Source organism: Grus americana, chromosome 32 (assembly GCF_028858705.1).
Source record: "Grus americana isolate bGruAme1 chromosome 32, bGruAme1.mat, whole genome shotgun sequence".
Lineage (NCBI taxonomy): Eukaryota > Metazoa > Chordata > Aves > Gruiformes > Gruidae > Grus > Grus americana.
The window spans coordinates 77,032-97,502 of record NC_072883.1 but is presented as its reverse complement, the minus strand read 5'-3'; the positions used below and the strand labels follow the sequence as shown (position 1 = coordinate 97,502).

The 20,471-nt window shown below is 70.0% G+C and overlaps 2 protein-coding genes across 2 annotated transcripts in view; one reads left to right on the top strand and one right to left on the bottom strand.

Annotated features, from left to right (window-relative positions):
• Nucleotides 1–125: 125 nt before the first annotated feature.
• Nucleotides 126–11,835, bottom strand: VARS2 (valyl-tRNA synthetase 2, mitochondrial). Its single transcript, XM_054807440.1, has 28 exons — nucleotides 11,467–11,835; nucleotides 10,608–10,689; nucleotides 10,427–10,527; nucleotides 10,141–10,256; nucleotides 9,398–9,464; nucleotides 9,222–9,319; nucleotides 9,038–9,119; nucleotides 8,827–8,946; nucleotides 8,637–8,748; nucleotides 7,699–7,787; nucleotides 7,103–7,193; nucleotides 6,274–6,401; nucleotides 6,079–6,182; nucleotides 5,875–5,956; nucleotides 5,699–5,775; nucleotides 4,968–5,161; nucleotides 4,585–4,655; nucleotides 4,382–4,507; nucleotides 3,952–4,056; nucleotides 3,499–3,567; nucleotides 3,334–3,412; nucleotides 3,113–3,240; nucleotides 2,872–3,024; nucleotides 1,856–2,056; nucleotides 1,649–1,760; nucleotides 869–1,065; nucleotides 420–530; nucleotides 126–225 (listed from the first exon to the last, which is right to left on the bottom strand). The coding sequence occupies exons 1-28, from the start codon at nucleotides 11,674–11,676 to the stop codon at nucleotides 142–144; spliced, it is 3,189 nt and encodes a 1,062-aa protein (XP_054663415.1). The 5' UTR covers nucleotides 11,677–11,835; the 3' UTR covers nucleotides 126–141.
• An 82-nt stretch (nucleotides 11,836–11,917) lies between these two features.
• GTF2H4 (general transcription factor IIH subunit 4) overlaps nucleotides 11,918–20,471 on the top strand; it is an 11,944-nt gene continuing 3,390 nt past the window's right edge. The window contains exons 1-11 of the mRNA XM_054807378.1: nucleotides 11,918–11,941; nucleotides 12,755–12,917; nucleotides 14,311–14,415; nucleotides 15,064–15,195; nucleotides 16,089–16,185; nucleotides 16,288–16,376; nucleotides 17,639–17,747; nucleotides 17,855–17,923; nucleotides 19,035–19,118; nucleotides 19,596–19,728; nucleotides 20,325–20,455. Coding sequence (XP_054663353.1) covers nucleotides 12,781–12,917; nucleotides 14,311–14,415; nucleotides 15,064–15,195; nucleotides 16,089–16,185; nucleotides 16,288–16,376; nucleotides 17,639–17,747; nucleotides 17,855–17,923; nucleotides 19,035–19,118; nucleotides 19,596–19,728; nucleotides 20,325–20,455 — 1,086 coding nt within the window. The 5' untranslated portion in view covers nucleotides 11,918–11,941; nucleotides 12,755–12,780. The remainder of the gene's footprint in view (nucleotides 11,942–12,754; nucleotides 12,918–14,310; nucleotides 14,416–15,063; nucleotides 15,196–16,088; nucleotides 16,186–16,287; nucleotides 16,377–17,638; nucleotides 17,748–17,854; nucleotides 17,924–19,034; nucleotides 19,119–19,595; nucleotides 19,729–20,324; nucleotides 20,456–20,471) is intronic.

Here is a 20,471-nt window from a genome sequence, read left to right as displayed (position 1 = left end):
CAGTGGCGAGAAGGGGCGGAGCCAGGCTGCTCCCCTCCCCCCCCCCGCTTCCCATCCCCCCGCTGAGGCCGCGCAGCTCGTGACACCTCCCGGAAGAGACATAACGAGGCGCGGGAGTCGTTAAGGAGGTTTTTGGGGGGTTTATTGGGTGTTGGGGTCCCCGGGGGGGTCCAGCGTCTCCAGCGCTCGGGTCAGGCGGGCGAGTTCGGAGCGGAGGGTGGCAACCTGCGGGGGGGGGGGAGGGGGGAGCGTTAACGAGGGCAGCGCTAACGAAGGGGGGGCGGGGGCTGTCCCTCCCTTGGTGGTAACGAGGTAACGAAGCACCCCCCCCTCTTTAATGAGGTTAATGAGCCTCCCCCTCCTCGCAGAGTTAGGGGATGGGAAAACGTTAATTAATTAGCTTAACGAAGGCGCGGTACCTGCTGCTGGCTGGGGGGGCCCTGGGCCCCCCCCAGGGTCTCGAGGTGACGCCGGAGGCTGCGGCTGCGGGCGCGGAGCTGGGCCTGGGCGGCCGCCGGATCCACCAGCCCCTGGGGGGGGGGGCAGGGGAGGGAACGGGGGGGGCCTCCAGCCTCCCGCCATGCCCGGGGGGGTCCCCCCGCCATCCCATAATGCCCAGGGGCCACCCCAGGGCCCCCCCCGGCCTCCCCGTGCCCCCCAGGTCCTCCAGCATCCCACAATACCCCGGGGTCCCCCAGCATCCCACAATGCCCCTGACCCCCCCCAGGTCCCCCACTATCCCAGCATGCCCTGGGGCCCTCTGCTATCCCACAATACCCCGGGCCCCCCCACGTCCCCCAGCATCCCACAATGCCCCGGGGCCCCCCCAGGTCCCCCAGTATCCCAGCGCGCCCCGGGGCCCACTCACCCGCAGGCAGAGGTACACGTGGGTGTCGGGGCCTGCGGGGGCCCCCACCCAACCAGGCCCCAGCTCTGGCTCCGCCCCCGGCGATGGCTCCGCCCCCAGGGGGAGGAGCTGTAGAGGTCCCACCTGTGCCAAGGTCTGGAGGGCGGGGCCTAGAGCCTCCAGCCAATCCCGCGCCTCCGCCGGGCATCGCACCGCCACTGTGCAAGGCATGATGGGATAGCCCCACCTCCAAACATGGCCGCCTCCATCACCCCCCCCCTTCCCCCCCCAACATGGCTGCCCCCAGTTGGGGCACGTGGGGAAACATGGCCGCCTCCCTGCACCCGGGGCATGCTGGGATTGCCAAGCCTCCAACCCTGCTCCCTGTGGTGGGCTGGGCAGCATGGCCGCCTCCAGCGGGTGCCGCCATATTGGAGGCATAGAGAGAGAGCACCCAAGTGCATGCTGGGACATGTAGTCCTCTGGGGCAGCCATCTTAGCCTCACCTGGCTGCCCCAGAGCATGCTGGGAGTTGTAGTCCCTACCAACCCTGGCAGCCATCTTGGTTACCCCAGTGCATGCTGGGACTTGTAGTCCCCACATCCAGACAGCCATCTTGGTTACCCCAGTGCATGCTGGGACTTGTCCCCACATCCAGGCAGCCATATTGGTTACCCCAATGCATGCTGGGAGTTGTAGTCCCACCACCACCATACTACACCCCCAGGGCATGCTGGGAGTTGTAGTCCCTCCCAGCCCCCCCGTTGGGGCCCCCCCCCCGCCACCATGTCCCCCACTCACCGGGGGGCCGGGCAGCCCCGAGGCGGAAGAGATCCCGCAGGCCTCGCGCCGCCCTCACCACCTCCTGCACGGCCGCCACCTCGGCCTCCACCTCGGGGCAGCGCCAGTGCGCCTGGGGGCGGGGGGAAACACCAGACACAACGAGGCATCAGGAGGGCGCAGACCCCCTGGGGAACCCCTCCATGCCCCCACGGGCACGGCACCCACCAGGCGTGCGGCGTCGGGGAAGGGGGCGAGGCAGAGGGTGGTGGGCGCGGGGGCGGCGTGGGGCAGGCGCTGCCAGAGCTCCTCGGCGAGGAAGGGGGCGAAGGGGGCCAGGAGGCGAAGGCCCAGCTCGGCGCAGCTCAGCAGGGTCCGGCGCGTCTCGTCCCCGGCTCCCGGGTCCCGCAGGGCGGGTTTGGCCGTCTCCTGCGGACGGAATGGAGGGGGTGAGGGGGGGACGGAGAAGGAGACGAGGCTGAGCACGGCTGGGGGGAGGACAGACGGACGCGGTGAAGGAGGTGAGGGCGGACAAAGGGGACGGGGGCAACCAGGTAGGGGTCACAGGTGGGGACGGACGGACTCAATGAGAGGACTAAGGCCAACGGCCAAGGAGACCCGGGGGTTTGGCGCCTGTCCGCCCGCTCTATCAACCGCATCAACGTGGGTTGGGTTTGGTCAAGGAGCTACAACAGGTTGGGTGGGACAGACGGACGGATGCGTTCAACAGAGCAGGGGCGGGCTGAGGTCAACACTGCAGGAGAACCGATGGGTTGCGGGTGGATGGACAGACGCCATCAACTGTGTCGACACGGGTTGGGTTCGACAGTCTTGGGTGGGACAGGGGGACGGACGCGCTCAGCAGGGTGAGGTTGGGCTGAGGTCAACGTTCCAGGAGACCCAATGGGTTGGGGCGGACGGACAGACACCAACAACCACATCGACGTGGGTTGGGTTCAACATTCAAGTGGCTACAACAGGTTGGGTGGGACAGACGGACGCACTCGAGAGAGCAGACTAAGGTCAACGCTCAAGGAGAACTGATGGATTGGGGTGGACGGACAGACGGACACCATCGACCCTGGGTTGGGTTCAACGTTCAGGGAGCTACAACAAGCAGGGCGGGACAGACGGAAGGACACGCTCAGCGACACGCTACTGGGTCGAACGCCTAGGAGAGACGTGAGGGGCCGGGTGGGACAGACGGACAGGGCCGCGTGGGACAGACGGACAGGGCCACCCACCAGGTAGACGTCGCAGAAGCTACGCAGCCAAAAATGGTGGACGGCGGCGACGGCGCCGTGGACCTCCAGGGCCTCCATCCGCCGCCCGCACTCGGCCACCGCCTGCGCCAGCCGGCTCAGCACCCACTGGTCCATGGGGCGCTGCGGCACCGTCTGCCGAGTAAGAGGAAGGACGATGGGTGGGAGGGGGATTTCGGGGTGGTAGACCCCCCCCACACCTCGATCTCTACCACCTCGGTACCTCCTCAGAGGGTCGGGGGACAAAACGAGGCCCCAACGCGGCCAGGACAAACTTGACGGCGTTCCAGATCTTGTTGCAGAAGCGACGGTAGCTCAGGGCCGTGCCCACGTCCAGGCGGATGTCGTCACCTACGGGGGGGGTTGGGGGGGGGGGGCGTTGGGGACACGGAGGTGGGTCCCCGGGGGGGGTCTGGGGTGCCGGGTGCTCCCTCGAGCTCTTACCGTGGACGTTGTGGGAGCAGAGGGCCATGCGGAGGGCGTCGGTGCCGCACTCGGGGATGCCGTGGGGGAACTGGCGCCTCTGGGGACGGGGGACACCCACAGGGAGGGTTAGAGGGGGACAGGGACAGGTCTGGGGGGGGACACGGGGAGGGGGACAGGTCCTACCTGGCCCTCTGTGGCCACCGTGAGCTCGTGGGGGTCCAGGATCCTGCGGTGGAGCTTGTCCTGCAGCTCCTGCAAAACAGGAGACCCTACGATAAACAAAAGGGGCTGCGGCGTCACCCCTCTGTCACCGGGGTGGGGGCACAGAGTTTGTTATTGTAGGGTCTCCGAAAAGGGCAGGGCAACGGGGGCTGCGTGTTTTCGTAAGGGCTGCGGAATGAAGTTTGTTATTGTCGGTTCTTTGGCAGAAAAATAATAATAATAAATTTACGATTGCAATATTTTCAAAGAGAAAAATTGTCATCGCAGGGTCTCCTAAAAACAAATCTGTTATTGTAGGGTCTGCTAAAAATAAATCTGTTATTGCACGGTCTCCGTGATAGGGATTTGTTAGATTTGGGGGGGGGGGTTTTGGGGGGGGGGGGTGGCTGTTTGTTATTGTAGGGTCTGCTGTACCTGAAGGGAGGCGCCGGCGATGACGTCACGGGGGTCGATGACGTTGCCCAGGGATTTGCTCATCTTGCGCCCGTGGGTGTCGCGCACCAGCGAGTGCAGGAGGACCTGGGGGGGGGGGGGGGAACGGGACACACAAGGATGGGGACACCGGGGGGGACAGGGGACCCCGGGAGCCTCAGGACCCCCCCCCCAGAAAGAGGAAATGAGGGTCCCTGGGGACCCCAAAAGGAGGAAATGAGGGACCTTGGGGACCCCCCCGAGAAGGAACACGACGCAAAGGAGGGACCTTGGGGACCCCGGGGAGCCCCGAGAGGGAACAAGGAACCAGCAGGAACCCCCAAAATGAGCAAGACCCGTAGAGAGGGAGGAGACTGAGGGGGTGTGGGGGACCCGGGGGACTTGGGGGGGCTGGGGGGGGCTGGGGGGGTACCTGGGAGAAGGGCAGGCGCCCGGTGAGCTGCTGGCCCAGCATGACCATTCGCGCCACCCAGAAGAAGAGGAGATCGCTGCCCGTCTCCAGCACGCTGGTGGGGTAGAAACGCTGCAAATCGGGGCTCTGGGGACAAAAAACGGGGGGACACGGGGGTGGGGATGCTGTCCCTGTCCCCTGTGCCCCCCCCCCCAAAACCTCACCTGCTCAGGCCAGCCCAGGGCGGCGAAGGGGAAGAGCGCGGAGGAGAACCAGGTATCCAGGACATCGGGGTCTGCACGGATTTGGGGGGGGGGGATCAGCGGGGACCCCAAAAGGCCTCTGGGCCTGGGGGGGGGGGTGTTTGGGGGTGCCGGAAAAGCCCAGAGGGTGCTGGGAGGGGGATTTCGGGGTGCCAGAGCACAGCTAGGGGGGTCCCGAGAGGATTTTGGGGTGCAGGAGGAAGATTTGGGGGCAGAGAGACTTCTAAGGCGACAGGAAGGGTTTTGGGGGGACAGAGAGTTGGTTCAGGGTGCACGGGGGGACGCGAGGACAGCGGGGGCGGGGGGGAGATTTCGGGGTGCCCCCCACCCCTCCTTTTCTTCACCTTGCTGGAGCTGGAGCCCGTCGGGGGGGCAGCGGAGGGTGCGGGCGGCAGCGGCACGCGCCTCGGCCTCGTTGCGCCCCACCACCCAGAGACCCTCGGGGTGCTCCTCGGGGGGGGACCCCGCCGGGGAAACCCCCACCCGGTACGCCGGCACCCGGTGTCCCCACCACAGCTGCCGCGAGAGGCACCAGTCCCTGGGGAAGGGGGGTGACATCAGCGGGCTCTGGGCGCCTGGGGACCCCCCCAGATGTCTGGGGACCCCCCTGAGACACCTCAGTCCCCTCTCTGGGTGCCTGGGGACCCCCCCAAGACACCTGAGTCCCCTCTCTGGGCGCCTGGGGACCCCCCCAAGACACCTCAGTCCCCTCTCTTGGTGCCTGGGGACCCCCCCAGATGTTTGGGGACCCCCCCAAGACACCTCAGTCCCCTCTCTGGGTGCCTGGGGACCCCCCCAAGACACCTCAGTCCCCTCTCTGGGTGCCTGGGGACCCCCCCAGATGTCTGGGGACCCCCCCAAGACACCTCAGTCCCCTCTCTGGGCGCCTGGGGACCCCCCCAGATGTCTGGGGACCCCCCCAAGACACCTCAGTCCCTTCTCTGGGTGCCTGGGGACCCCCCCAGATGTCTGGGGACCCCCCCAAGACACCTCAGTCCCTTCTCTGGGTGCCTGGGGACCCCCCCAGATGTCTGGGGACCCCCCTAAGACTCCTAGGTGTGTCCCCCCCCCTCACCCAACGTTGTCCATCCACGTTTTCCAGTTCTTCTCGTGAAATTTGGGGACGAGTTTGAGACGCCCCGATGTCACCGCCTGGGGAACGGGGAGGGGGGGGGAAGGAGAAGGGTCACAGATCCGGGGGGGTTCCGGGTGTGTCGCATGCGTGTCCCCCCCGCCCCACGTCCCCGTCACCTCTCGGGCACGCTGCGCCATCTCCCGGCACCGCAGGAACCACTGGCTCTTCAGCAGGTACTCGATGACATCACCCGAGCGGCTGCGGGGACAGTGACGTCACACCGGTCCCTGGGGACGTCATCCCCACGCTGGGGGACGGGGACGCGTGTCCCGAGAGGGTGACTGGGATGGGGGGGACACACACACACGCGACAGCGGTACCTGCACACGGGCAGCGTCATGGCGTGGTCCTGGGTGCCGCGGTACAGCCCTCGCTCGGCCAGCGCGGCCACCACCTTGTCCCGCGCCACGAAGCGATGGACGCCCTGGGGACGCGGGGACGGAGAGGACGGTGGCTGGGGACACGGGGAGGAAGGGGACGGGGGGGGGGGGGATACGGACGGGGCACGGCGGTACCTGGAGCCACCCCCCGCCCGGGGGACGCATGGTGCCGTCGTCGCCGATGACGGAGAGCAGGGGCAGCCCGTGGGCCCGCGCCAGCGCCAGGTCGGGGGGGCTGTGTCCCGGCGTCACCTTCACCGCCCCTGCGGGGACCGCGGACGTGTTCTCACTGTCGCTGCCGCCCCCACGGCCCCCCCGTCACCCCCATGGCCACCCCTTCACCCACGGCCCCCCCGTCACCCCCACTGCCCCCCCGCCCCCCCCCACGGCCCCCCCGTCACCCCCACTGCCCCCCCCCCCCCCCCACGGCCACCCCTTCACCCCCACGGCCACCCCTTCACCCCCACCCCCCATCATCCCCACTGTCCCCCTGCCCCCCCCACGGCCCCCCCGTCACCCCCCAATCTCCCCCCATCACCCCCACAGCCACCCCCACCCCCCATGGCCCCCCGGTCACCCCCATGGCCACCCCCACCCCCCATCAGCCCCACTGCCCCCCCCATCACCCCCACAGCCACCCCCACCCCCCATGGCCCCCTCATCACCCCCACCGTCCCCACCGCCCCCCCATCACCCCCACGGCCCCCCCCTTCACTCCCCAATCTCCCCCCGTCACCCCCACAGCCACCCCCACCCCCCACGGCCCCCCCCTTCACTCCCCCATCTCCCCCCGTCACCCCCACAGCCACCCCCACCCCCCCCGGCCCCCCCCTTCACTCCCCAATCTCCCCCCGTCACCCCCACAGCCACCCCCACCCCCCAGCCACCCCCCCCATCACCCCCCCCGGCCACCCTCCCCCCCCTCCCCCCAATCCCAGTCCCGCCCCCATACTGGTCCCAGTACCGGTGCCGCGGGAGGGCTCCACAGCGGGGTCGGTGACGACGGGCAGGAGCTGCCCCGTGAAGGGGTGACGGAGCTGGCGGCCATGGAGGGACTGGGGGGGGGTGGGGTGGGTGGGGGGGGGTGGGGTCACTGCAGGCCCCGCCCCTCCCCGGCCAGGCCCCACCCACCATGTGCTGCCCCTTTAAGAGCACGCAGGCCCCACCCCCTTCCAGGGGCCCTCTCCAAGCCCTGCTCCCCTATTGGCCCTTAAAGCCAAAGCTCCGCCCCAATCGGGAAGCCCCACCCTCTCTACCCCCCAAGCCCCACCTCTTTCCCTTATATGGACACAACCGCCCAGGAAAAAGGGGAGGAGCTAGCGCAGAACCTCCCCAGCCAATACACACAAAGCAATTACACCCCTTGCCCAGAAGCCACGCCCCCATTAAACCCCACCCCTTCTCCCAGCCCCTTGCCCAGAAGCCCCGCCCCCTTGCCCAGAAGCCACGCCCCCTTGCCCAGAAGCCACGCCCCCATTAAACCCCACCCCTTCTCCCAGCCCCTTGCCCAGAAGCCCCGCCCCCCCGAGGCCCCGCCCCCCCGAGGCCCCGCCCCCTTACGGTATAGCGGGGGTCCTCGGGGTGCACGGCCACGGCCACGTCCCCCAGCATTGTCTCGGGGCGCGTGGTGGCCACCGGCAGCTCCAGGCCTGGACACGCGTGGGGAGGGGGGGGGACACATGTCAGGGACTTGGGGGGGGACGTCAGGGATGGGGGGGACACGGGGGGGGGACGTCAGGGATGGGGGGGGACACACGGAGGGGGGACGTCAGGGACACGGGGGGGGGACAGGACACGGGGGGGGGATGTCAGGGACACGGGGGGGACACACCAGGGACACAGGAGACACACCAGGGACACAAGGGGACACACGGAGGGGGGGGGACACATCAGGGACACGGAGGGGACATGGGGGGGGACACGGGGGGGACACGGGGGGGGACACACATCAGGGACACGGGGGGACACGGCGCGGGGGACACACACACACATCGGGGACACGGCGGGGGGGACACAGCGGGGGGGACACAGCGGGGGGGACACAGCGGGGGGGACACATACACACGTCAGGGACACGGGGGGACACGGCGCGGGGGACACACACACACATCGGGGACACGGCGGGGGGGACACAGCGGGGGGGACACTGGAGACATGGGGGGACACACGTACACACGTCAGGGACACGGGGGGAACAGTGGGAGGGGGACATGGGGGGACACAGGGGGAGGGGGCCCACGGGGGGAGGACACACCAGGGACACAGGGGGACACTGGGAGGGGGATGCGGGGGGGGGACACACACGCATGTTGGGGGACATGGAGCATATGGAGGGCATGCAGGGACACCGGGGGACACATCAGGGACATGGGGGGACACTGGGGGGGGCACGCACATCGGGGGACGTGGGAGCACAGGGAGGGCAGGCAGGGACACGCGGGGCGGGGGGGGACACGCGGGGGGACGAAGGGACACTGGAAGTGACACGAGCCGCTCACCGTCCCCGCCCTCCACGGGGTAAGCGAAGGTGACGAGGAGGCCGAAGGTGACGGGCTGGGGGCAGCCGGGGACGCGCAGAGCCGTGGGGCCTGTCAGGGCGCGGGGTTCCACCTGCGGGGACGCGGACGGGGGTCAAACCCCACCCCCACCCCCCCCAAGTCCTCGGGGACGGTCTGGGGACGCGCTCACCTCCACGTCGGCCAGGGCGGAACGCAGGGCGCAGGACCAGGTGACGAGCCGCCGGTCGCGGTGAATCAGCCCGGCCTCGTGCAAACGCACGAAAGCCTCCGCCACCGCCCGCGAGAAACCCTGAGGGGACGCGGTCAGGGACACTTTTGGGGGGGGGACACACACGCACACCCCCACCACCCTTTGGGGACCTGGGGGGCACCCGGCTTACGGGGTCCATGGTGAAGGCGCAGCGGCTCCAGTCCAGCGACGCCCCCAGCGCCCGCAGCTGCTGCAGGATCTCGTCACCGTGCCTGGGGACACACACGCACGCAAACACCCTTGGGGTGTCACCCTGTGCACACGCGTGTGTGTGTCCCCCCCCCTCGTCACCCCGACCCCGCTGTCACCCTCACCGCTGTTTCCACGCCCAAACTTCCTCCAGGAACTGGGAACGGGTCAGATCCTGACGCCGTAAACCTCGGTGCTGCCACAGCCAGCGCTCCACCACCGCCTGGGAACACGGGGGGGGACGTTGGGGACACGGGGGGGGACGTTGGGGACACCGGGGGGGGGGCCACACGGGTCTCACCTGGGTGGCGATGCCGGCGTGGTCGGTGCCCGGCACCCACAGCACAGTCCAGCCCTGCATCCTCCGCCTGCCACAGCACCCCCAGCACCCATGGGTGCCCCAGGATCCCCTTGAGCCCCCCCCCCCACCCCACCCCAGTCCCCACGGGTGAACCCCCCAAATCCTATGGGTGCCTCCATCCTCCTCAGGACCCTCTGGCCTTCACACAACCCCCAAACCTGCCCCTGAGGACCCAAATAACCCCCCGAGACCCCCAAAAATACTCCTGGAGCACCCACATCTGCCCCCCCAGCCCCCAATAACCCCGAGATCCCCCAAACCTGCCCCCCCAGCCCCAAATACCCCCGAGATCCCCCCCAAATCCCCCACATCTGCCCCCCCAGCCCCCAATAACCCCGAGATCCCCCAAACCTGCCCCCCCAGCCCCAAATACCCCCAAGATCCCCCCCAAATACCCCCAAGATCCCCCCAAACCTGCCCCCCAGCCCCAAATACCCCCAAGATCCCCCCAAATACCCCACATCTGCCCCCCCAGCCCCAAATACCCCTGAGATCCCCCAAACCTGCCCCCCCAAGCCCCAAATACCCCACATCTGCCCCCCCAAATACCCCACATCTGCCCCCCCCAAATACCCCCAAGATCCCCCCAAATCTGCCCACCCCAGCCCCAAACAACCCCCCTAGACCCCCCAAAATACACCCAAGGGCCCCAGCCTGCCCCCGCCCCCCCCCCCCCCACCGACCAGCGCACGAGGGCGTCCTGGAGGGCGACGGTGAGCGCGTGACCGAGGTGCAGGGAGCCGGTGACGTTTGGGGGGGGCAGCACCAAACTGAGGACGTGACGCTCCCCCCCCGGCGCCTGGAAGGAAACGTGGGCTGAGACCGGGCACAACTCGGCGCAGGAGTGAGCCGAGACCGGACACCGCTCAGCGCAGGAGTGGGCTGAGACCGGACACCGCTCAGCGCAGCGATGACGCGTAATATACCACCCCCCCCCCCCCACCCCGGGGTGCGTTCTGCCCCACTCACCGAGGCCGGGGGGGTGAAGAGGCCCTGCCGCTCCCACCAGCTGTACCAGGCCGCCTCCACGTAGCGGGGGCTGTAGGCGGGGGGCAGCGCCACCCCCGTGGCTGCGCCCCAAAAGCGTCACCGTGTGGCACCGTCACGGCGTGTCGTCCCCCCCCCGTGCCCCCCCCCCCCCACCTCGTACCCTTCTTGCCGTCGGGGTCCAGGGGGTGCTGATACTCCACGATGGTTTTGGGGGTCCAGCCCTTGGGGGGGGCTGTGGGCACCTGCGGGGCAGTACAAAACCAGTATAGACCAGTATGAGCCAATACAAACCAGTACAGACCGATACAGACCAGCACACACCAGTGCTCCCCCCCCAGCCCTCCCAGTGCCCCCCAGCTCCACCTCCCACTTGCGCACCTCCCCTCCCAGTTGCCCCAGCACCCCACATCCCAGTGCACCCCATCTCCTCCCAGCCCCCCCACCCCCACAGTGACCCCCATCTTTTCCAGTATCCCCAGTCCCCCGCCCAGGCCCCCTCAGCCCCTCTCCCAGTTGCCCCCAGTCCCCCCCCAAACCCCTCGTGACCCCCCACCTCTTCCCAGTCCCTCCCAGCCCCCCCCCCAGTTGCCCCCAGTGCCCCCGAACCTCCTGGCCCAGTCCCCCCAGTGAGTCCCTGTGACCCCCACCCCCTCCCAGTTGCCCCCAGTGCCCCCCAATCTCCTCTCCCAGTGCCCCTCACCCCCTTCCAGTCCCTCCCAGTTGCCCCCAGTGCCCCACAACCCCCTCTCCCAGTGCCGCCCCACCCCCTCAGTGCCCCCCACCTCCTCCCAGTCCTCCCAGTTGCCCCCAGTGCCCCCGAACCTCCTCACCCAGTGCCCCCAGTGAGTCCCTGGGACCCCCCACTCCCTCCCAGTTACCCCCAGTGCCCCCCAATCTCCTCTCCCAGTCCCCCCAGTGCTCCCCACCCTCTCCCACTCCCCCCCAGTGCCCCCCAACCCCCTCTCCCAGTGCCCCCATCCCCTCCCAGTCCCCCCAGTTGCCCCCAGTGCCCCCCGTACCTGGGCCCCGGCCCCCCCCAGGGCCTGTCTCTGTCTCTCCCTCTCCCGCCGCCGCCGCCGCTCCTCCTTGTGCTGCCGGGCGCGGAGCCGGGCCTGCTCGGGGGGGTCCCACCGCGGGGTCACCCCGCTGCACCGGGCCCGGCCCCCCACCGGTACCCGCAGAGCGCGGGGGGCGGCGGTCAGGGCACGGGTCAGCGCCGGGGCCGCCATGGGGGGGGGGGGGGGGCGGCTACGGGCGACCAGGCCCCAGCGGCCGGTTGCCCCCAGGTGACCTCCCTCACGTGACTGGCCCTCTTCACGTGACTGACCCCCACACGTGACCGCGGCGGAGAGATGGACGGGAGTCTCCCCTTTGGGTGGGGGCGTGGCTTGTCGAGAGGGAGGGGCGTGAGCGGCAGCGCCCCCACGTGACCCGGCGCGGAGCAAGGCGGGAAAAAAAAGGGGAGGGGCCAGGGCGGCAGTGGGGGGGCGTGTGGTGAGTGGGGGGGGGACGGGGGCGGCGGGGGGGGGGCAGAGATCGGGGGGGCAGAGATGGGGGGCACAGGTCTGGGGGGGCAGAGATGGGGGGGCAGAGATCGGGGGGGCAGAGATGGGGCAGAGATGGGGGGCACAGGTCTGGGGGGGCAGAGATCGGGGGGGCAGAGATCGGGGGGGCAGAGATCGGGGGGGCAGAGATGGGGGGCACAGGTCTGGGGGGGCAGAGATCGGGGGGGCAGAGATCGGGGGGGCAGAGATCGGGGGGGCAGAGATGGGGGGCACAGGTCTGGGGGGGCAGAGATCGGGGGGGCAGAGATGGGGGGGCAGAGATTGGGGGGCAGAGATGGGGCAGAGATGGGGGGCACAGATCGGGGGGGCACAGATCGGGGGGCACAGGTCTGGGGGGGCAGAGATGGGGGGCAACGATCGGGGGGGCAGCGATGGGGGCACAGGTCTGGGGGGGCACAGGTCTGGGGGGGCACAGATCGGGGGGGTATGGGGGGGTGGACGGGGGGAGCGCAGATCTGGGGTGGGGGGGATCGGGGTGAAATTTGGGGGGGCAGCGGGGGGGCACAGGTCTGGGGGGGGGGTTGGGGGCTGAGGAGGTGCAAGAGGGGCTGGGGGGGCAGTTGGGGGGTACCGGGGGGGCACTGGGGGGCAGTGGGAGGCGGGGGGGGGGGCAGAGGTCTGGGGTGAGGGAGGGGGGCTGGGGGGCATTGGGGGGACACTGGGGGGTAGTGGGTCCCGTGTGCCCCCCCCCCCAGCGCTGCCCCGTCCCGGGGGGGGTCACCCCGCTGTGCTGCTGCCCTAGGGGACGCTGGTGGCGGGGGGGTCCCGATGGAGCCCACGCCCCCCCCCCGGCTGCAGCGGGGGCAGCTGCAGTGCAAGAACCTGCACGAGTTCCTGCGGGGGCTGAGCCCCCCCGTCCTCGACCGCCTCTACGGGCACCCCGCCACCTGCCTGGCCGTCTTCCGGTGAGCCCCCCGACCCTGACCCCCCCCGGCACCCTAACCCCCCCTGGGCACCCCAATATCCCCCTGGGGCACCCTGACCCCCCCCAGGCACCCTGACCCCCCCTGGGCACCCCAATATCCCCCGGGGGCACCCTGACCCCCCCCGGGCACCCTGACCCCCCCTGGGCACCCCAATATCCCCCTGGGGCACCCTGACCCCCCCCGGCACCCTGACCCCCCCTGGGCACCCCAATATCCCCCTGGGGCACCCTGACCCCCCCCAGGCACCCTAACCCCCCCTGGGCACCCCAATATCCCCCTGGGGCACCCTGACACCCCCGGGCACCCTGACCCCCCCTGGGCACCCCAATATCCCCCTGGGGCACCCTGACCCCCCCGGGGCACCCTGACCCCCCACGGGGCACCCCAATATCCCCCTGGGGCACCCTGACCCCCCCCTTGGGGCACCCTGACCCCCCCTGGGCACCCCCAAACCCCTTGGGGCACCCTGACCCCCCCCGGGCACCCTGACCCCCCCTGGGCACCCCAATATCCCCCTGGGGCACCCTGACCCCCCCCCCGGGGCACCCTGACCCCCCCTGGGCACCCCAATATCCCCCTGGGGCACCCTGACCCCCCCCGGGCACCCTGACCCCCCCTGGGCACCCCAATATCCCCCTGGGGCACCCTGACCCCCCCCCCGGGGCACCCTGACCCCCCCTGCACCCCAAAACACCCTGGGGCACCCTGACCCCCCCCTTGGGGCACCCTGACCCCCCCCTGCACCCCAAAACCCCCTTGGGGCACCCTGACCCCCCCCCCGGGGCACCCTGACCCCCCCTGGGCACCCCAATATCCCCCTGGGGCACCCTGACCCCCCCCCCGGGGCACCCTGACCCCCCCTGGGCACCCCAATATCCCCCTGGGGCACCCTGACCCCCCCCGGGCACCCTGACCCCCCCTGGGCACCCCAATATCCCCCTGGGGCACCCTGACCCCCCCCAGGCACCCTGACCCCCCACGGGGCACCCCAATATCCCCCTGGGGCACCCTGACCCCCCCCCCCGGGGCACCCTGACCCCCCCAGGCACCCCAACACCCCCCCAGAACCCCCCCATCACCCCCCCCAGACACCCCCATCCCTTTCTACACACCCTGCACCCCACTGGAGCACCCCGGTCTCTGGGGTGGGGGCGGGGGGGAGGGCACCCATGGGTGGGGTTCCCCAGGCCCCCCCAGATCTCCCCCCCAGCACCCCCAGGGACCCCCCACCCCCCCCAGATCCCCCCCAGCACCTCCTAGCCCCAGCCCCCCCCCCCCGCCATGGGTACCCCGTGGCTCAGCCCCCCATGGGTGCCCCCACAGCTCAAACCCCCCCCCCATGGGTGCCCCCCCCCATGGGTGCCCCCCCCAGGGAGCTGCCGGGGCTGGCGCAGGCGGGGGTGATGCGGATGCTGTTCCTGGAGCAGCCCCTGCCGCAGGCGGCCGTCGCCCTCTGGGTCAAGAAGGAGCACAGCAAGTGGGTGGGGGGCCGGGGGGGGCCCTGGGGGGGCTCTGGGGGGGGCAGGGGGGACCTGAGGGGCCTGGGGGGGGCCCTGGGGGGGCTCTGGGGGGGGCTGGAGGTCCCTGAGGGGCCTGGGGGGGGCCCTAATGGAGCTGGGGGGGGGGGGCAGGGGGGACCTGAGGGTCCTGGGGGGGCCCTAAGGGTGCTGGGGGGGGGCTCTGGGGGGGACTGGGGGTCCCTGAGGGTCCTGGGGGGGGCCCTAAGGGTGCTGGGGGGGGCTCTGGGGGGGACTGGAGGTCCCTGAGGGTCCTGCGGGGGTCCCTAAGGGTGCTGAGGGGATCCGGGGGGTCCCTGGGGGGCTCTGAGGGACCCTGGGGGGGCGAGGGGAGCCCTAAGGGTGCTGGGGGGGGGTCTGGGGGTCCTGGGGGGGGACCTGGAGGTGCTGGGGGGGCCCTAAGGGTGCTGAGGGGATCCGGGGGGCTGGAGGTCCCTGAGGGTGCTGGGGGGGTCCCTGGGGGTGCTGAGAGATCCTGGGGGGGGTCTCCAGGGATCCCAGCAACCGTGGGAGGGGCCCCGAGGAGCCCGCTGGGTTTTGGGGGGCACCGGGGGAGGTTGGGGGGGTCCCGAGGGGGAGCACCCACACCGGGGGGGGGGGGGGCACAGGGAGCAGGCGGAGAGCCGGGAGGTGCTGCTGGCGCTGCGGCTGTGGCACCCCCACACCCTGCCGGGGGGGCTGCCGGGGGTCGCTCTGCACCCCAACTTCCGCCAGAACCTGCGGGTCGCCCTGCTGGGGGGGTGAGTGGGGGGGGGCGGGGGGCGTGGGGGAAAATGGGGGTACGGGGGGGACAGTGGGGGGTAAGGGGGGGTTACACGGGGTACGGGGGGGAAGTGGGGGTGCTGGGGGGTAATTTGGGGTGACGTTGGGTATGGGGGGGTCATGGGGGGGTGGGATGGGGTGATACGGGGGGGTCATGGGTGTGGGGGGTAATTTGGGGTGACATGGGGTATGGGGGGGTCATGGGGGGTCATGGGGGGTAATTTGGGGTGACATGGGGTATGGGGGGGTCATGGGGGGATATGGGGGGTGCTGGGGGGTAATTTGGGGTGACATGGGGTACGGGGGGTCATGGGGGGATATGGGGGGTGCTGGGGGGTAATTTGGGGTGACATGGGGTACGGGGGGTCATGGGGGGGTGGGATGGGGTGATACGGGGGGGTCATGGGGGGTGCTGGGGGGTAATTTGGGGTGACATGGGGTATGGGGGGGTCATGGGGGGATATGGGGGGTGCTGGGGGGTAATTTGGGGTGACATGGGGTACGGGGGGTCATGGGGGGGTGGGATGGGGTGATACGGGGGGGTCATGGGTGTGGGGGGTAATTTGGGGTGATGGGGGTACCGGGGGGGTCATGGGGGTACAGGGGGTGCTGGGGGGGTAATTTGGGGTGGCGGGGTACAGGGGGGTGGGATGGGGTGATACGGGGGGGGTCATGGGCATGGGGGGTAATTTGGGGTGACAGGGGCTACCGGGGGGGGTACCCGGGGTCACAGTGGTGTCATGGAGGGGGGGAAACTTGGGGTGCTGGGGGGGGGGGAGCAGGGAACCCAGGGTAAGGATGGGCACGGGGGGGTGCTGGGGCAGGTTCTGAGGTTTTGGGGGTGCTGGGGGGGGGTTTGGGGGGGCCGCAGGGGCCAGGCGTGGTCGGACGACACGAGCCAGCTGGGGCCGGACAAGCACGCCCGCGACGTGCCGGCGCTGGACAGGTACGCCGAGGAGCGCTGGGAGGTGAGCCGGGGGGGGGGGCCGGGGGGGTCCCCGATATCTGGGGGGGATGGGGGGGGCTCTGAGGACCCAGCTGGACCCCTCCCCTGCCCCCCCCATTTTTAGGTGATTCTGCATTTCATGGTGGGGTCGCCCAGCGCCGCCGTCAGCCAGGATCTGGCCCAGCTCCTCGTCCAGGCTGGGCTCATGAAGAGGTTTGGGGGGGTCCCGGGGGGATTTGGGGGGGTCCCAGGAGTATTTAGGGGGAGCTGGGAGAATATGGGGGGTCCCAGGGAGGATTTAAGAGAAGCTGGAGGAATTTGGGGGGGTCCCAGGGGTATTTAGGGGGAGCTGGGAGAACATGGGGGGTCCCAGGGAGGATTTAGGAGAAGCTGGAGGGATTTGGGGGGAGCTGGAGGGATTTGGGGGGGTCCCAGGGGGGATTTGGGGGATTCTGGGGGGGTATGGGGGGGTCCCAGGAGGATTTAGGAGGAGCTGGAGGGATTTGGGGGGGTCCCAGGGGGGATTTGGGGGGGTCCTGGGGGGGTATGGGGGGGTCCCAGGGAGGATTTAGGAGAAGCTGGAGGGATTTGGGGGGAGCTGGAGGGATTTGGGGGGGTCCTGGGGGGGATTTGGGGGATCCCGGGGGGGTATGGGGGGGTCCCAGGAGGATTTAGGAGGAGCTGGAGGGATTTGGGGGGGTCCCAGGGGGATTTGGGGGGGTCCCGGGGGGGGTTCTTGGGGGATTTAGGAGCAGCTAGAGGGATTTGAGGGGATGCCAGGGGGGAGCTGAGGGGATATGGGGGGTCCTGGGGGATTTTGGGGGGTCCTGGGGGGATATTGGGGCCATTTGGGGGGTTTTGGGGGATTTGGGAGGAAGCTGGGGGGGTATGGAGGGTCCTTGGGGGGATTTGAGGGGGTGCTGGGGGGAGATATGGGGGGGCCCTGGCAGGATTTTGGGAGATATGGGGGGCCTGAGGGATTTTGGGGGTTCCTGGGGAGATACGGGGGGCATTTGGGGGGTTCGGGGGGGGCGGGGGAGGGCTGCAGGGGGTCTCAGGAGAGCTGACAGCCCGGGGAGGGGTTGGGGGGATTTGGGGGGTCCCCGGGGGGGCTCAGGGGGATATTGGGGGGTCTGGGGGGGGGGGGAGCTCAGGGGGGAATTAGGAGGCCGGTGGGGGAGTGACTGGGGGGGCTTGGTGGGGTTCGGGGGCCCACGGGGTGGGGGCCAAGGTCCCTGGGTGTATTGGGGTGCTGGGGAGGGATTTGGGGTGATTTTGGGGGGGGTCCCAGGGTTTGGGGGTCCCCACGCAGGTCAGCAAATCCCTTTTGGGGGGGGGGGTGGCTGCTTTGGGGGGGCCCCTGCCGTGGTTTGGGGGTGGGCTCCCCCAAAATTTTGGGGTGTCACCTACTGCGGTTTTGGGGTGCCGCCCCCCCCTCCCCCAGTTTTGGGGTGCCCTGACGGGGGTCCCCGCAGCGAGGGGGGGGAGGCGCCGTGCATCACGTCGGCCGGGTTCCAGTTCCTGCTGCTCGACACCCCCGCCCAGCTCTGGTACTTCGTGCTGCAGTACCTGCGGGGGGCAGAGGTAACGCGGGGGGGACCCCAAAACCGGGGGGGGGGGGGACACCCCCAAACCGGGAGCCCCCCCAATCTGTTCCCTAACGGCCCCCCCTAACTCTCCCCCCCCCCCAGGCTCGGGGCATGGACCTGGTGGAGATCCTGTCCTTCCTCTTCCAGCTCAGCTTCTCCACCCTCGGCAAGGTGGGGGGCACCCCAAAATTGGGGGGGGGCACTCAGGGCTGGGGGGGGTTGGGAGCTGAGGGGCATGTGAGGGGGGGTTACTCAAATGGGGGGGGGGGGGAAGCTGGGGGGGGCACCCAGGTGTTTGTTTGGGGGGGGGCCCTCACCCAGCCCCTGACCCCCCCAGATTGGGCTATGGAGGGCTGGGGGGGGGGAACTAACTGGGGGGGAATGGGGGTAACTGGGGGGGTACTGGGGGGTAACTGGAGGGGGGGTAACTGGGGTTTACTGGGGGGGTACTGGGGTGATGGGGGGGTAACTGGGGGGGGTAGCTGGGGTTTACTGGGGTAACTGGGGGGGTACTGGGGGGTAACTGGAGGGGGGGTAACGGGTTTACTGGGGGGGTACTGGGGTGATGGGGGGGTAACTGGGGTTTACTGGGGGGGGTACTGGGGGTAACTGGGGGGGTACTGAGGGGTAACTGGTGCCCCCCCAGGATTACTTGGTGCAGAGCTGGGGTAACTGGGGGGGGTACTGAGTGTAATGGGGGGTTACTGGGGGTAATGGGGGGGTTACTGGGGGGGTTACTGGGGGTAATGGGGGGTTACTGGGGGTAACTGAGTGGTGCCCCCCCAGGATTACTTGGTGCAGAGCTGGGGTAATTGGGGGGGTTACTGGGAGTAGTGGGGGGGTTACTGGGAGTAATGGGGGGTTACTGGGGGGGTTACTGGGGAGTTACTGGAGGTAATGGGGGGGTTACGAGGGGGTTACTGGGGGGTTACTGGGGGTAACTGAGTGGTGCCCCCCCAGGATTACTTGGTGGAGAGTTAGGGTAACTGGGGGGGTTACTGGGAGTAATGGGGGGGTAACTGGGGGGGTTACTGGGGCTAATGGGGGGGTTACTGGGGTAATGGGGGGTTACTGGGGGTAACTGAGTGGTGCCCCCCCAGGATTACTTGGTGCAGAGCTGGGGTAACTGGGGGGGGGTACTGAGTGTAATGGGGGGTTACTGGGGGTAATGGGGGGTTACTGGGGGGGTTACTGGGAGTAATGGGGGGTTACTGGGGTAATGGGGGATTACTGGGGGGGTTGGTTACTGGGGGGTTACTGGGGGTAACTGGTGCCCCCCCAGGATTACTCGGTGGAGGGCATGAGCGAGTCCCTGCTGACGTTCCTGCAGCACCTGCGCGAGTTCGGGCTGGTCTTCCAGAGAAAGGTGCCACGGGGGGGCACGGGGGGGACATGGGGGGGGACATGGGGGGGCACATTGGGGGGGCACATTGGGGGGCACATGGGGGGGGCACATTGGGGGGGGCACATGGGGGGGCACATTGGGGGGACATGGGGGGGCACATTGGGGGGACATGGGGGGGCACATTGGGGGGGGCACATGGGGGGGACATTGGGGGGGACATTGGGGGGGGCACATAGGGGGGACATGGGGGGGCACATTGGGGGGACATGGGGGGGCACATGGGGGGGCACATTGGGGGGACATGGGGGGGGCACGTTGGGGGGGGGCACATTGGGGGGGCACATGGGGGGGCACACACAGGACCCCCCAGGGGTTGGGGATTGTCCCCCTCCCCATGGCCACGTCCTTGACGCCACCACGTCCCCTGTCCCCGTGTGCCCCCCTGGTGTGTGTGTCGTCCCCCCCCCCCCCGTGCGTGCCCCCCCCGTGCCCCCCCAGCGCAAGTCCCGCCGGTTCTACCCCACGCGCCTGGCCATCGCGCTGGCCTCGGGGACATCAGGGGCCCCCCCCGAGCCCGACGCTCACGGCTTCGTCCTGGTGGAGACCAACTACCGCATCTACGCCTACACAGGTGACCCCCCGGGGGGGGACACGGCACCTGGGGGGGGACACGGGGGGACACAGAACCTGGGGGGGGGGACACGGACCTGGGGGGGGACACGGACCTGGGGGGGGACAGGGGGGACACAGAACCTGGGGGGGGGTATGGACATGGGGGGACACAGCACCTGGGGGGGAAAGGGGGGGACACGGGGGGACACAGAACCTGGGGGGGGGTATGGACGTGGGGGGACACAGCACTTGGGGGGGGGACACGGGGGGACACAGGACCTGGGGGGGACGGACATGGGGGGACGGACATGGGGGGGCACAACACAGCACCCGGGGGGGGGCACAGGCCCCTGGGGGGGGGGTGGACATGGGGGGATGGACATGGGGGGGCACAGGACCCTGGGGGGGGGGGACACAGCACCTGGGGGGGGGACGGACATGGGGGGACGGACATGGGGGGGCACAACACAGCACCTGGGGGGGGGACCTGGGGGGGCACAGGACCTGTGGGGGGGGACCTGGGGGGGGGGGGGACAGACCTGGGACACACACACACGGACAGCCAGGCCCTGGGGACACCCCCACCCCAGGAGTGCCCCCCCCGTGCCCCCCCAGACTCGGAGCTGCAGGTCGCCCTCATCGCGCTCTTCTCGGAGCTGCTCTACCGCTTCCCCAACCTGGTGGTGGCCCAGGTGACCAGGGACAGCGTGCAGGCTGCCATCGCCAACGGCATCACCGCCCAGCAGGTGAGCTGGGGGGGCT